Source organism: Desmodus rotundus, chromosome 4 (genome assembly GCF_022682495.2).
Source record: "Desmodus rotundus isolate HL8 chromosome 4, HLdesRot8A.1, whole genome shotgun sequence".
Classification (NCBI taxonomy): Eukaryota; Metazoa; Chordata; class Mammalia; order Chiroptera; family Phyllostomidae; genus Desmodus; species Desmodus rotundus.
In genome coordinates this window covers 96,563,652-96,578,572 of record NC_071390.1, presented here as the reverse complement: position 1 = coordinate 96,578,572, position 14,921 = coordinate 96,563,652, and the positions used below count along the sequence as shown (strand labels likewise).

Genomic DNA, 14,921 nt, shown 5'->3' with positions numbered 1-14,921 from the left:
TAGCCAGCCTTGATTTTTTTCTCAGCCAGTGTGTACTTACACCAAAGTTCCCCCACCCAGCCCCTCAGTGTAGTCAGGATGGCTGCCTTCTGCCACTAAACATGTATTAGTGTTAGAATAGACTGAGCGTGACAAAATAACCACAGCTATACCTTCAGCACGGGAGAATTTTTATTTCCCTCCCTCAAGACAATCTAGGTCAAAGACCAGGAAGGAAGGCTCCAGTATCTTCAATGACCTGGGTTCCTTCTATTTTGTTGCTCTCCTATCTTCCACAGGCGATTTCTGGCTCATTCAATCTTGAGTACCTCCAGCACAGCACATAGTAGGTGCAAACAAATGACAAAGACTAAGAGCGCTTAAAGTGAAGGAAATGATTTCCACGTTCTGAGTAAGCTATAAGGTGCTTTTCCACTTTCCACCTTCTGTTGTACTTGGACTTGACAATTCTACCTGACCTCCATTAGATGGCAGCACTTACACAAATATGCCACAGTATATGCATGTGAGACTTAAAAACTGAAGGAACCTGAACTACAATCCCAGCATGCACTGCGAAGCACCTGACTTTCTTTTGCACGAAGTCTTCAAGTTTGTTGCTGGCTGAGTGAGCAGGAGGACGCCATCCATTTGCTGCTCTAAAGTAAGAGTTCCTAAAGTATTTTAATGAAACTTTACCCTGGGAAAGAGGAGGTTGAATTTTTACATGTTGCTTTGTTCTGCACATTATCTATTTCAGGATTAAATTTAGCAGTTAGATCTCGATAAGGAAGGGTAGGTTTTTAAAGAGTTTGAAACTCTGGTGTATTAGTAAGTTTTTCCAAATAGCCAATGAAGAGGGAATTCTACTGTCTTACATGAACTTTTTTCTTTCTGGTTCATCAAGACAGAATTCCTGAAAATTCTGTTTGTGTCTCTGTGAGTCGGAAGTTAACATTTTGACTGCAGTATTTACAGTAAGAAAGGCATCGTGTGTGGCTTCCATGTTGGATGTGTTGAAAGTTGCCTCATTCCCCACCGCAGGCCATGTGTGCACTCATTTTCCCAGGTAAATCCGTTTCAGTTTGACAGTGCAGTTTTATCTAATAGGCTTTGACTCCCAAATCCGGCCACAGAAAGACAGGGAGGGCAGCTGGGAAAGCTTTAGACAGGGAGCAGAAGGGCTGCCTGTGCTTCAACAGGTGTTCCCGAAGTGCTTCTCAGGGTGTGAAGGGGAACACGTGGTCGCCTTCACAGCGCCGTGCGCCATGAGTCACTAAGGACAGTAGTGTAAACTAACAGCCCAGGTGTGTAGGAGGGTAAGGATTATTGGGATATCTTACTTTCTAAAGTATACATTGAATATATCTCTTAACTCTTTTTATCTTTAAAATGAAAATGTATCACTTGTGTCAGAAGGAAAAACAACAGTGCAAACTCATTGCATCAGAGGTCAGGTGCCATAAAGGCTCAGCTTCTCCATGGCATAACAAATGTGGGCTTAACCAGAGAACAGGCATGGGTTTTACTGGGGGAAATGGTGTGAGAGAATCTGAGGAGGGAGCTAGGTAAGGCTGGAAGAGCTGGCACCAATGGGGTGGAGGTAAGGTGCCAGGCTGCATGGGGAGCCTTTGCAGGAGGGTCACCGAGGCCCATGGGAGGAGCCTTGTGTCTACTAGAAATGTGTCTGCCTTTGTGTTCACGCTACTCTCTGGCACTGGCCCACGGGAAGGTGGCTTCAGCACTGAGTCAGCATGGGCTTGGGAGCGCAGGCAGCCTATTGGTCAGTCACCAGTACCCGGGTCCAGGAGGCTCAGGGCCCTGGCCCCACATGGGTTCCACTGTGTGTGCGAGGTCCTGAGAAGAACAACCTTGACCCAGGTTCCCTTGAACCTGCAGTCAGGCCTGGGTTTGAATTCATAGCTGGGAAACCTTGGGCAAAGCACATAATCTCTTTGAAGTTAGTGCATTGGTAACCAGGCTGGGTCTCATCATCCACCCCTTCTCATTGCCCAGGTCTGTTCTCCACAGTGATCTTCCTAAAGTACGTGTCTAATCCCATCACAATCTCCCACAAATCCTTCAGTGCCTACTGCCCACAGGAGGTACTAGGCCCTCTTAATGTACAGGCTTGAAACAGAAGCACCCATTGAGTACAGCAAAAAGTCAAGTAGGGCTGAAGAGAACAGAGATAAGTTCAAAAATAAAGGAATAGCCATGGCTGGTTTGACTCTGTGGATTGAGCGCTGGCCTGCAAACCAAAGGGTAGCCAGTTCAATTCCCAGTCAGGGTACATGCCTGGGTTGCTGGCCAGGTCCCCAGTAGGGGGCGCACAAGAGGCGATCACACATTGATGTTTCTCTCCCTCTCTTTCTCCTTCCCTTCCCCTCTCTCTAAAAACAAATAAAATCTTTTTTTAAAAAAAGAAAGGAATAGATCATGTGAGCCCTGTACACAAACTAGCTAGCCACCTGTACTTTATCAAGCAGGTAATTGAGCAGAGGGATTGTTTAGGTTAGTTGTGCATACACTATTTAGGTTGGTTCACTCAACACCCACCTAACTCACCCCCTCCTCCTTTTTTGCCTGGATGCCTATACGATGCATTGGGAAAAAGCGCAGCTGTTCTGGGACTTGGTGTGAGGTTAGAGGCACACATTAAAGACGGCAGGATAAGAGAAGCCACCTGGTTCCCTGAAGACAGCGTCATTTAATCATTTGACTCTTTACCACCCCCAACCTCATCACTAACCATTCCTCACCATAAAATTGACAAGCCAAGCACTGGCCAAATACCTCATGCACATTCTCTTTCCCCTATATCAGAATTTCTCTGTCTTCCCCTTTAAAAATGACTGATTGTGTCCATTAAAGTGTCACTGCTGCAGGCTTAAACTTTAAAAGAGGATTGGCAGCCTTGTGGGTGGAAAGTTCACATAGCAAAAGAGCCAGGAGGCCCGAGTTTAGCTCCGGCTCTGCTGTTGACCTGCTCCATGACTTTGCATGGGCCAGGCCAGTTTCCTCCGCTGTAGAATCGGGGTATTGGACATGATTTGGTTTTCCAGCTCTTCTACTCAATGAGTCCCTGAGGCCAATCACAACATCTTTGTAAGGGACAAGGAAAAACCGTAGATGATTGATAGTGCAAACCCTGACCAGAGCTCACAGGAGAGAAAGCAAGAAGCTCCTGCGTAGCAAGGGCGCGTGCGCGCACACACACACACACACACACACACACACACACACGCAGAGCCCCAGAGGCATCCGGGGCGGTGGGGTGGGTGGTGGCGGTAGTGAGGGGAAGGGCTCCACTCCTGCTGGATCAGCATCAGAGGCCCTCTTCTTCAGGTCCTGAAGAAATGAAAGGTAGGTTCAAGTCCAATGTCAGCCTCAGTTACCACTTCGGTGGATTCTACTAAATGTTTTTCATGTACAAATCAAGGTATTTAGAGTAAGCATCAGATGATGGGACTGTTTGTACAGAGGTGCTGCCTTCAAGTTCTTAAAGGTGTACATTGAACCTCCGGTCTGGATGTAACTGCTGGCACAGGACCGTGTGCTACTGTGTAAGCCATTAAATAAACCTGACTTTAGATTAAACCACAGGTTCCGTTATGGGGCGACTCGATGGGAAAGTCATCATCCTCACAGCCGCTGCTCAGGGGATCGGCCGGGCAGCTGCCTTAGTAAGTCACCATCTCTCGTTTACTCGCTACCTGTTGAAGTGTTGAAGTGTGTGGACAGATTCCATGGTTGGCTAATTCTGCGCTACTGTTTTGTTTTTGTTTTTGTTTTATTGACTCTTGCGCTTCTGTTGTCTAAAGTTACAAAAAGAAAATGTCGCTACTTCTGACCCCAGGCAGAGGAAAGAATAGACACCTCACGTGTTTGTTAAGCGACGTTACCGATAACCTTTGGTTCTGAGAAACTGACTTCTCCTCTCAGCTGGCACCACGTGAACTCACCGCAGGGGCCTGTCAGGAGTGCATAACTGTCTGAAATTATGCCAGTTCAGACAAAGGACTTCAGAGTGAGACCTGGAGTCACCTGCCCCTCCTCACATGGACTTCTCACACGTTATACCCCACACCTGAGCTAACATCCTGCACTTTGAGCGTAATGGCAGGGTATGGTTTGCCATTTATGAAATAGTAGTACACTTTCAAGAGGAAAAGTGTTAAAATGACCCGTTTTTTTCTTATTATTTGGAACATAATAAGAAATGGAATATAATAAGAACCTGCTCAAAAATGGAATACAGGCTATCAAGTCACAGAACAGTATTTTGAGAGGTGTTAATAACAGAACTGTAGTTTTATTAAAACATTTATTTTACATTACTTAAGGGGACAAAGTCAGATGTTAAGCACAATATATTTCATGCTATTCTACTTAATAATAAAAAACAACAATGGGAAGGTGAGGTGAGACTACTGAGTTTGAAATGCCGCATATTTTATGGGCGGAGGGGGGAGCAATGAAAATAGGATAAAAGGGGAAAGGCTGAATGACTCTCCATTCATGAGAGCAGTTTAACCACGTAAACAAAGCATTTATTTGTGTATTGTGGTCTACCAGGCTTTTGCAAGAGAAGGCGCCAAAGTCATAGCCACAGACATCAGTGAGTCCAAACTGCAGGAACTGGAAAAGTACCCGGGTAAGCAACTCAGCCACCTGAACCTGGGGCTCAGAGTCCACAGGGCATTACAAAGCAACACTACTCAGGTTCTCAAAGAGAATTCCTTAGCAGCTCAGCTCCACTGGCCTCCTTTTCAGACCTGACTCTCTGGGAATCAAATTTATATTCCGTGAACCTACAGACAAAATCTGCATACTTAAAGGTGTAAACAAAAGTTTAGATAATGTTTAAATTATCTAACATGTTGAAGGACTCAGTACCTAATAAGAAAATTTTAGGCGGAAGTTTAGCAGTTGTTAACTTTTTAGGACAGGGATTCACTTCTCCGCCCTCCCTTTATAGCAACGGTGCTGCCCGACAGCGACACCGTGTGGGCCGCACGTGTTATCTTAGGTTTTCCCGTGGCTACATTTAAAAAGGAGAACGAGACAGGCAAAAATTCATTTAAACAAATATAGTTTATTTCACTCCATATACTCAATCAAGAATTATTAATGGAATAATTTACTTTTTTTCATACTAAATCTTCACTGGCCACGTGTATTTTACTCTGGCAGCACATTTCAGTTCCGACCACCTGCCTTGCTCAGCAGCCACTCTGCTAGCGGTTACCACATGGGAGACAGCTCTGCCCGAAATCACACGTCATGATTCAAAACCCAGCGAGATCACCCAAAGTATTTTTGTGTTTGTCAGCCCTTACTGCACCTCACTGAGCCCAAATCCAACATCAAGTAGCTTCAACCGGAGTTCCTCTGAAAGAAATCCAACAGAGAACTCATCCCTCAGTTAGCTCTTCCTCAGAACAAAAAAGGTTACCTGAGCCAACACAAATAAGGCCGTTAAATTGGTTACTAAATTAGACTGTGTTGTTATCGTTCCACCAGCTCAAAGGAGAGCTGTTATACTGGGACAGTACAACGGGGAAAGGAGTCTTCCTGACCCTCAGTTCCAGTCTTCCCTTTCTTTGTTTATGTGTGCTTTTTCCTTACATCCAAAAGAGAATAATAAACCATGTATGTTTAAAAAGACATACAAATAATGGGTGCGGCTCTCATTAGAGATCGTCTGGATTTTTCTAGTCACTAGCGCAGCGCACCTCTCCCAGTCCCCCCGGCTGGATCCTTCAAGGCCCCAGGAGTTTCATCCCTCCTGCAGGCCTCATTTCCTCTTGCATTTTAGGCCAGAAATATGTGATGAGACCCTTGACCAACAAAGTCATGTCGATAAATAATGGGATTGTCATGAAAATAAAACACACATAGAAATCATCTCTTCACCCACCACACTGCCCTAGCGCACACAGACAGAATTCAGAATTTCTGTACAAGCGACTCAACCACTGGGGAAAGACTGAGCTGAAAGAGCCCACGTTCAGTTGTTACTGCTTGCTTACTGAGAAGCATCTAGTGTAGATCATTTATGTCTCCCTGCAAAGTCTTTACTCAGACAAGACGTTCATTTATCAAGTCAGAGGAAGGAAGAGAGAGAGTTGTGTTACTGGGAAGCCCAGTGGGGAGGACTTTAAGATTTTGACTAATGAGATTCTTAAGACCCTTCTAAAGACCAGCAGCCCTATGTAGCCTAACTGGGCAGGTCGGCAGTCTCCACACTCCCGAAGAGCTAAGTCTCCAAGGCTAGACGTTTTTTTCTGGGTATAGAGAAATAGTGCCTTTTGTTTGGTTTTTCAGGTATTCAAACTCGGGCTCTTGATGTCACAAAGAAGAAACAAATTGATCAGTTTGCCAAAGAAGTCGAGAGGCTTGATGTTCTCTTTAATGTTGCTGGGTAATTCAGAAGTTTTTGATTTCACTCTCCTTACAGAAAGTTTTCTGTGACTTTTATTAAAAGAATTTTGATAATATGGCCAAATTATTCATCACGAATGTTAATATAGTCCTTGGGAAACATGGCTTCATTTTGGAACAGAATTTTTATTTCAAGTAGACAGCCGGAGAATTAATGTGGGTCTGGGGCCTGGAGGCAGCTGAGGCCTGCTCAAGACAGCTGGTTCTGATGGGAAGGTGTTGATCTTCTTAAGGCTGGTGACAAGCTCACGCCAATGGGCTTGTAACTGATGTTCCACTAGGACTTATAAAATAAGGTGAAAAACTGTTTTCCAGCAGAGTATCTTAAAAACTAAGTATATTTATTATAAGCCAAGAACTCAGTTTATTGAAGTGCAGCTGTGCCCAATTTTTGGCATAACATTCTGCCAAGCCCTTTACGCTGTCCCAAGCCCAGTGTTTCTTATTGGGACAAGGAATCCCAGCAAGCAGTTCCATATTGTTCCTCCGTATGCAGCACAGAAGGAATGGTTCCATTGAACTTCCTAGGGTGGTACCAAACGTGATGATGAGACTGGAATTGGAGCAGCTACGCGTAGATGCAGTGACTGCTGACACTGTCTTCTCCCAGGCGTGACAGCAGCGAAGAGCACAGTGGGGGCGGGCACGGAAGCTAAGCCGATACATTAGGAAATCCCACTTTTCTTCTGTAGTGTTACATTCGTCCTGCTGGGTTGAGAGGAAAATCCTAGAGCCTTCTAATATATATTTGTGTTTCTCCCTAACCATGTTTCAGAGCCAGGGGGGGCCGGGGGAGACCTCAATCTAGCCAAAGTTTATCATGTATTACCATGTAGTTTATCATGTGTTACCAGGTATAGGAATTAAACAATTTGATAAACAACCTGCTCATCCCTCATATAAAAATATATGCAGAACCATGACAAAATTAGCTAGAAAAATTAGTTTTTGAGCATTTATTAAATTTTCAGCTAAGTAAAGAGTATAGAAACAGAGCCTGTGGTTCTTTCTGTCATTCGATTGAATTGGAAGTATGGTCACAGCCAACAATATTGTATCATTAATTACATAATTTTGGCCCCGGGGACAATAAAATCACTAACGACTTCTGTTTTTAGAAAGCTTCCTGGAGGAATTGTGAAGTTTATTTTAAGGTTTTTGTGTTGTTTTGCTCTGTTTACTCCATATGTTAGAAGGGTACAGTAGCGATGTTACTTTTGCTACCCGAGATGCTGTTTTCCTCGCAATCTTCTTTTCCCTGGAGAATGTTAAATCTGTACCACCTGGGGGCGCTGTTGCTCCTGAAATAGGAGTCAGGACTGGTGTGCCGTTCTGATTTAAGTTTGTTTTCAATGTTCCCTGTACAGTTGGTATACAGCTGGTATGTACAGTTGGTATGTTTGGTGACCCCAAACTCTCGCCTTCTTTTAAAAGAAAGATATTGTTTTTAAATAAATTTATTTAGCTTAGGTTATTGGGCCACTTACTAATGCACTAAGCGATACTTACATTTGAATTTAGAAATCTTGGTAAGGGATGAGACAATGGTCTCAGTTAAAACGTGGTAATAAAATGATGAGGAAATTGACTAGAAGTCTCTTTAAGTGATCATTTCCCCATTGTCTGCCCCCCGCTCCAGGTTTGTCCACCACGGAACCATCCTGGACTGCGAAGAGAAGGACTGGGACTTCTCGATGAACCTCAATGTCCGCAGCATGTACCTGATGATCAAGGCATTTCTTCCCAAAGTAAGACCATCCCCACTGGGCTGAGCCCCACTGGGTACTTAGGGCTCCTCACTGGACATCTAGAAAGAATCCCCATGTGTGCCCAAGAGTGATGATAGCCGACATAAGGACTAACCTGTATTGAACATTTACATCAAGGCGTTTAATATAAATTAACTCATTGATCCTTCCAGTTCATCCATTCAAGGGATATTAAGCACGTTCTACATGCCAGGCTCCATTCTAGGCGCAGAAGAGAATAGGACAAAGCCCCTCTATAAGGGAGGCCCTTTGTTTGAGGGGTGAGACAGAATAATATGTAATCAAACAAATATATATCATGGGTGGTTATAAGCACTATGAAGAAAGAGAGGCTAGAATAGCAGTTGGCCCACTGGGGTATCCGGGGAGAGGGGGCTCCTGGAAGAGGGGCAGTCAGCAGGCCGCTGGCCGGCGCACTGATGCAGCAGGCACTCCCCTACCACATCCATGGCGCGGAGAGTGAAGAGGAGGCTGTGTAACTTGCCAAGTTCGTATAACTAGCAAGTGGTTGGAGCCAGGGTTTGAACCCTGGAATTTGTGCCCCTTCTTGAATTTCAGTGTCTAGGCACATCCCCTCAAGGTGGATGTACCCCATTCCTGCTCTGTACCCTGAGATTTCTGTCAACACTCCCGTTTCTAGCTAAGCTATGGAGGTGCCAGAGAGGGAAGACACAGTGTGTGCTAAAGAGACAGTATTCCTCCTGAGTCAGCTACCCTTGAATTCTCCAGCCTTCAGAACTCAGCAATATTTTTAGTTTTATTCTACCATCATTAAGTACCTTTTGACAGAAAGCACCACACTAGGTGCTCTGGGAGAGGGAGGCATTAATTTTGAATGAGCTTCTAAGCCCACAGTAACAGGCAGCAGAGGCTCAGATGGTGGAAGGAACTGACTGAGTGCAGAGCCCGATCTGTTCAGGACTGTGAGATGAACCGTAGCAAAAGGCAGGGGAGCCACTCTCTTCCTCCCAACTGGATGAGATCACTGGCGTACTGAACGCTGCCCAACCCAGGGCTGCAGAGAGCTTTCCAGTGACAAGGCGAGGCCGATACTTTGCTCTGACCATTCAACCTGATGTCAAGAAGGATCCAGATGGCCCTGGCTGGTGTGGCTCAGTGGATTGAGCACCAGCCTGAAAAGCAAAGGGTCGCTGGTTTGATGCCTAGTCAGGGCAAATACCTGGGTTGTGGGCCAGGTCCCCAATAGAAAACACGTGAGAGGCAACTGCACATTGATGCTTCTCTCCCTCTCTTTCTCCCTCCATCCCCTCTCTCTAAAAATAAATAAAATCTTTAAAAAAACAAAGAAGGATCCAGATGAATGTGAAAAAGAAAATTAGAAAAATTGGCTTAGTAACAAAGGAATTTTTTTAATCTACTTGTTTAGTGCCTAAACAGGAGCTTTAGTTGAATCCACAGAATGTTGAACTAGCAAAAAAAATTTTTAAATATATAAATTGCCTGTTTTGCTCATTTGGAGTTCATGAGAATCCGTGTTATTTGGAAGTTGAATGTGGTTTTGGAAGCCTTAGTGTCGGATACAGGAGAGAAGCAGAGGCTATCTATGGTCAAGGGGGAAGCTCGGCAGCCGTGGGCATGACTGTTGCACATGTGTGGGGCTCGTTGTACACCCAGCCCAGTGTCTGGAAGGCTTGACAAATGTCAGTGAAGGGAGCAGGAGCAGGTGCAGTGATGCTGAAATGTAAACAAGGACGTGAATGTTAACTTAAAATACCAAGTACTAACTTGTAAATTAATGAGTTTGTCTATGATTTAAAGCATCTTTATAATCCATATGAGCCAATAACACTCGTTTGTTTAATAAAAATCCCACGAGACATTAATGACAGGGGTGGGGAATCAGGAGTCAGTGCCGCTGGTTAAATCTGGCCCTGGCCTCAGAAGACCTTAGGTATGGCCTGACCTTTGCCTCTAACTCCCCCTGTAAACAGGGAGACAGCACTTTCGGCATCTTTTTTTTTTTTTTTTTTTTTTTAATGAGGGTGGTAAACTATGCAGTCCCTTCCAGACCTCGTGGTCTAGGATCCTCTGTGTTCGGTAACCACGGGGCACATGTACGAGGTTGGAACTTTCCAGGGGAAGCCAGGATTGGAGCCCAGGCAGATCTGAAACATCAGATGGAGAAAACATAGGAACTCGCGTAGGAAATGTTTGTTTGTGGACGGACAGACAGAAAACCGTTCGAAAACTGGAAGATCAGTCAAAAGTCAGGGAACGAGTTGAAAATACTGTGAGAAGAGGTCATGCACAATCCAAGGTCCACTATGGAATGGACGAGAAAATTTGTTATGGCGATAATTTGGGTATGTGGAATCTTTAACCCTTTGCTGTACCGTAGAAGGGCTCCCAGCACATAGAGGTGCTTAGAAGACATTTGTTGAATGAATATACAAATCTAGCTTGTCAGTCTAGTTGGAGGTCAGGCGTGGAATCTCTGAAGACCCAGAAGCCAACAACTGCCTAGTTTAGGAGCTGAGCTCTGGTCAATGGGAAGAGAAGAGTGGGGTGGAGCTAGAGGGAATCTTTAGAGATCTCTCTAGCCCCCGCCTGAGTTTCTGGGACATCTGTCCTATGTATTGTGGCATCAGTATGTACCAGGCATTTCACTTTAGAGCTGGCCTCGCCAGAGAGGACTGCTGCACGCATGGGGAGCCGGGAGGGGCGTTCACACAATGACGGCAGGTACTGAGCTGGCTGAGAAGGCAGAATGGAAGGACATAGGGACCAAGGGCTTCAGATTCAGCAGAGAGACCTGGGTTGAATGGATAGTACAGGTGACTAGGGGCCACACCACCATCTCCTAAAGTTTTACCCGAGTTATTGCATTTCAGAGGATTGGAGAGTTCACTTACTTTTAGCCCATCTTTATACACTAAATTGGGCTGTATGTATTCTAGATGTATTAAAATGGGTTATATAATACAACGATAGCTCAATAGAACTGGGTGATAAAATGAGTAAAAATAGGTTATGCTGTTTCCTAATTTGATAAGAATAATTTTAAGGCTTGGTTGTAAACATCATTGTACTGTACTAACTGTCCCGGTTTGTTGTTTGGGTTTTTTGGTGTGGGCCCCACTGCATTATTATATTCTTTATTGTATAGACAGAGCAGTTGGGGGGAATATTTTCTCCCGGCCGTCTTTCTTGACTTTGTCGGATCACTGTAGGCTCTCCATGTGTCCTGTCCGTCCGCCCAGCACCATGCCTTGGGGCTGCTTTAGAATCTGCTTTTACGTGCAATTAGTAGCTGGTATCCACGTGGGAAGAACACCATGAGGAAACGTAACCTTGCAGCCTTGCCCAGGACCCAGCCAGTCGACCGCCTTCCCCAGGCCTGCCCCTCTGTGTCTGAAAGCTGCTGCAGAGACTCACTCACCCCAACAGAAGTTGTCTGTGTCCTGTGGAGACTCCTCTTAGAAGCTTTTCTCCTGGGTTTCATGACACAGAACATACAGCTTTTTCTTCTATTCTTTCATTGGTTCTTTCATTTCCCCCAATTTGAACTCTTCACTACATTCCTGTCCATGGTCTCCCCTGGTTCTTTATGGTCATTTCTTCAGCCTCTGATTTCAGTGAGAAGTTAATGCCCATGAGGCAGGAATTCTCCCCACATCTTGCTTCTCCCCCAAAATATTCATGGGTACCCCTGTCCTTGCCCATATATGTATTATCTTGAAAACATACATACGTGTTATACTTAATAACATATAAAGTTCATTTGAAAACTTTTTAACTCATAGCAGCTATTTCATTACGTATTCTGTAGGGTTAGGGCAGGGCCCAGCAATCTGCACTTTATTTTGGTTCATCGTGGTATTGACCACGTACTGTGTGCCCGGTCTAGAAGAACAAAACAGCCACAGACACTCCTTTCAGGGAGTTCACGCGTTAGCGGAAGAATTCCGAGGGAGGTGTTCTCAGGCAGCACTTCTGTAGTTGGGGGAGCTGCACGGAACCGTTTACCGAGTCCTTCCCTTGCTACCTCAGCTACCTCCTCTTCTGTTACCCAGATATTTCTACATTTCTGCTTTTATTACCCCTTTCCTAAATCACCGTCTCAGCTCCCAGGGGTCTCCTCTACGGGATACCAGAGCCATCTTTGTAACCCCAAATCTGAACATACCGCCCCTCCTCTGCCTTAAACCCTTGGTCCTCACCACTGCATTGCCTTCGGGGCGAAGCCCAAATGCCTGCAGTTAGCCCTGGTGGCCCCTGCAGCTTCGCTCCTCCCACACCCTGTGCTGCAGCCAGACCCAACCCTGCTCCCAGTTCCTCCACAGAGCCCTTTAGGGTTCCCTCTCCTTCGAACACCCTTCTCTGTTATTTTTCTCACGAACACTCTGGTTTCCAAAAATCAACCCACATATTTCCTCCTGAGGAGCCAGTTCTGGGTGTCCCACAGCCGGGATTGGTGGTCCCTTCCCACGACCACCCGCTCCTCTGCGAAGGTCTCTGCTGTCGCTGGAGGCTGGTTAAGTCAGCCACTCCAGTCAGACTGGCAGCTGCCTACAGGCAGGGACCGCGTCATTTACCTTTGCACCTCCGGACCTAGCACAGTGTCCGCCCGGTAGGAATTCAGCAAATACTGTGTTGAATGGACGTGAGAGTATTCCAACTTCAGGAACACGCAGTAAGGATTACCGTTCATTTACCTTCCACTTAGCTCACAGTTCATTCTCGGTCTTGCTGATGCTCTTATGCCCCAGGAAGGTGGTAACCCCTGGGAACTGTTCCTGCCAGGGACCGCGGCGCCAGCCATCAGCTCCCTCAATGATGGGGTGAGACCGTTAAGACTGCTTACAGCACCCAGTGTTACTGGCTAGCAAGACGGTTCTGCAAGCCCTAAGTAAATGCAGCTCTTTAAACAAGGTAGCATTTTTAGCCTTCAGAGTGGCATTCCTTAAAAATTTGTTTTCTTCTGGCAGATGCTTGCTCAGAAATCTGGCAACATTATCAACATGTCCTCTGTGGCTTCCAGCATCAAAGGTAGGCCTGTCTCTGGGGGTGACGATGCCCCTACATCGTCCCAAGCTAAGGGAGCAAGCACAGCCCAAATCATAAACCCAACACCTAACTCCAAAACCGCTTCTTAAAAATCAGTATTATGTTCCTTAGTTACTAGTCCTTTTGCCTGAGATGTGAGCCAGTCATAAAATGAAATAAAAGGGGTTTTGCTTTGCCCTCCTTTTATTTGTTCTAATGAATATGGAGATGAAAATCAAGCACGGGAAGAAGGAATCCAGAGGGGGAAGGAGACATTTACCCACTCAGTTAATCAGAGAAGGTTGTATTCAACACCCACTAAGTGCCTCTGCTCCCAAAGAATCCCCAGTCCTAACCGGAGGGAGTGTCAGGCAAACACACACCTTCCACAGTGGGACTGTCTGATGACAGAGCTTTGTGCAAAGTGCTGTCTCAGTGCTGGGAGGTAACTGCCTGTGGCCATGGGGACTGCGTCCCAGAGACACTGGATCCGGGCCCTACTCCGGGAAGAAAACCCGACAATGGTTACTGGGACACTTATCTGTTCTCCCTTTCTAAAGGAGACTTTCTTTATTCCCTCGATTGTCGAACCCTTCCTTCCGCCTCAGGCGTGGTGAACAGATGTGTGTACAGCACAACCAAGGCGGCCGTGATTGGCCTCACCAAGGCTGTGGCTGCAGACTTCATCCAGCAGGGTATCAGGTGCAACTGTGTGTGCCCAGGTGAGTTCCGCTCTGTGGGGCTATGACCTCGTCCTTGCTGACATCTGGTTGCCACTGTGAAAGATATCTACATAAGCTTGTTTACTCTGTTTCATTGTGCCCTGTCATCGGGAAAAGTTCAAAAGAAAAGGGCATAGGCTTGTTAAGATAATTGGGATAGAGAGGCTAAGTCATTAGGAATAAGCCACAGATGCAAAGGGTTTAATGTTACTTATGTGCATGAGGCAATTCCAAACCACGTGGTTAAGAGACAACACAGGCCAGGTCTTGGTGTCTTGGAAGCAGACAGGGATGACCTTTTCAGGGGAAAGAGGGAAAGTAGACAGACTCTTGGGACAGCGGGAAGAAAGTAACAGGAGCCTCCCAGACGACAGGGAGCTGCTGAGTCATGTAAATCACCTGGGTGGCCCATAAATTAAAGGGAGGGATTAACACCTTCCTTTGTGCTATAAAAAAGGGGCTCAGCAAACAAGGGCCTGCAGGCCAAATCTGGCCACCACCCGCTTTGTGAATACAGTTCTGTGGGAGCACCCACACCCAGTCTCCCGTGCACTGGCCGGGACCTCCTCGCGTGCAGGCAGAGTTGAGTAGTTGTAACACACCAAAAGTTTCTCAAAGCTAAAAAGGTTTCCCATCCGGCTTTTTACAAAAAGTATGCTGACCTCTCATACAAAGGAAAGGAGAAAAGCAAAACTCATTATTTGTAGTAAGAACATTCAATTTATCTGAACAAAAGCATTCAATAACTTATTTCTTGGGAATAACTTCTTCTCTTAGTGACTATGGGCATGTCTATTAAGTACACACGCCCTTTCACCTGGCTCCACCCATCCCAAATGAATACAAGGTGCCTAAGAAAAATTATTTACTTCCTCTCTGAAAAGAAATTAAATACTGCACATCCAGGATCAAAGTGTCTCTCAGTAGTTTGCAACTGGTACTGAGGAGCTGGGGAGGGATATAGTTTCACGATTACCTGCGGTACCTTTCAAAACCT

The 14,921-nt window shown here is 45.7% G+C and overlaps 1 protein-coding gene across 6 annotated transcripts in view; it reads left to right on the top strand.

The window, feature by feature from the left end:
* Window positions 1-556: 556 nt before the first annotated feature.
* The window catches only part of BDH2 (3-hydroxybutyrate dehydrogenase 2), a 28,746-nt gene continuing 14,381 nt past the window's right edge, over window positions 557-14,921 (top strand). For 2 of the 6 annotated variants that reach the window (XM_071221266.1, XM_024574931.3), the window contains exons 1-7: window positions 887-1,048; window positions 3,586-3,665; window positions 4,558-4,636; window positions 6,310-6,406; window positions 8,066-8,174; window positions 13,145-13,205; window positions 13,811-13,924. In XM_071221266.1, the coding sequence (XP_071077367.1) occupies window positions 1,027-1,048; window positions 3,586-3,665; window positions 4,558-4,636; window positions 6,310-6,406; window positions 8,066-8,174; window positions 13,145-13,205; window positions 13,811-13,924 (562 nt within the window). In that variant the 5' untranslated portion in view covers window positions 887-1,026. Of the gene's footprint in view, window positions 644-886; window positions 1,049-2,925; window positions 3,346-3,573; window positions 3,666-4,557; window positions 4,637-6,309; window positions 6,407-8,065; window positions 8,175-13,144; window positions 13,206-13,810; window positions 13,925-14,921 lie in introns of those variants that run through there. The other 4 variants (XM_071221265.1, XM_045183666.2, XM_024574932.3 and 1 more) reach the window with 4 other exon arrangements.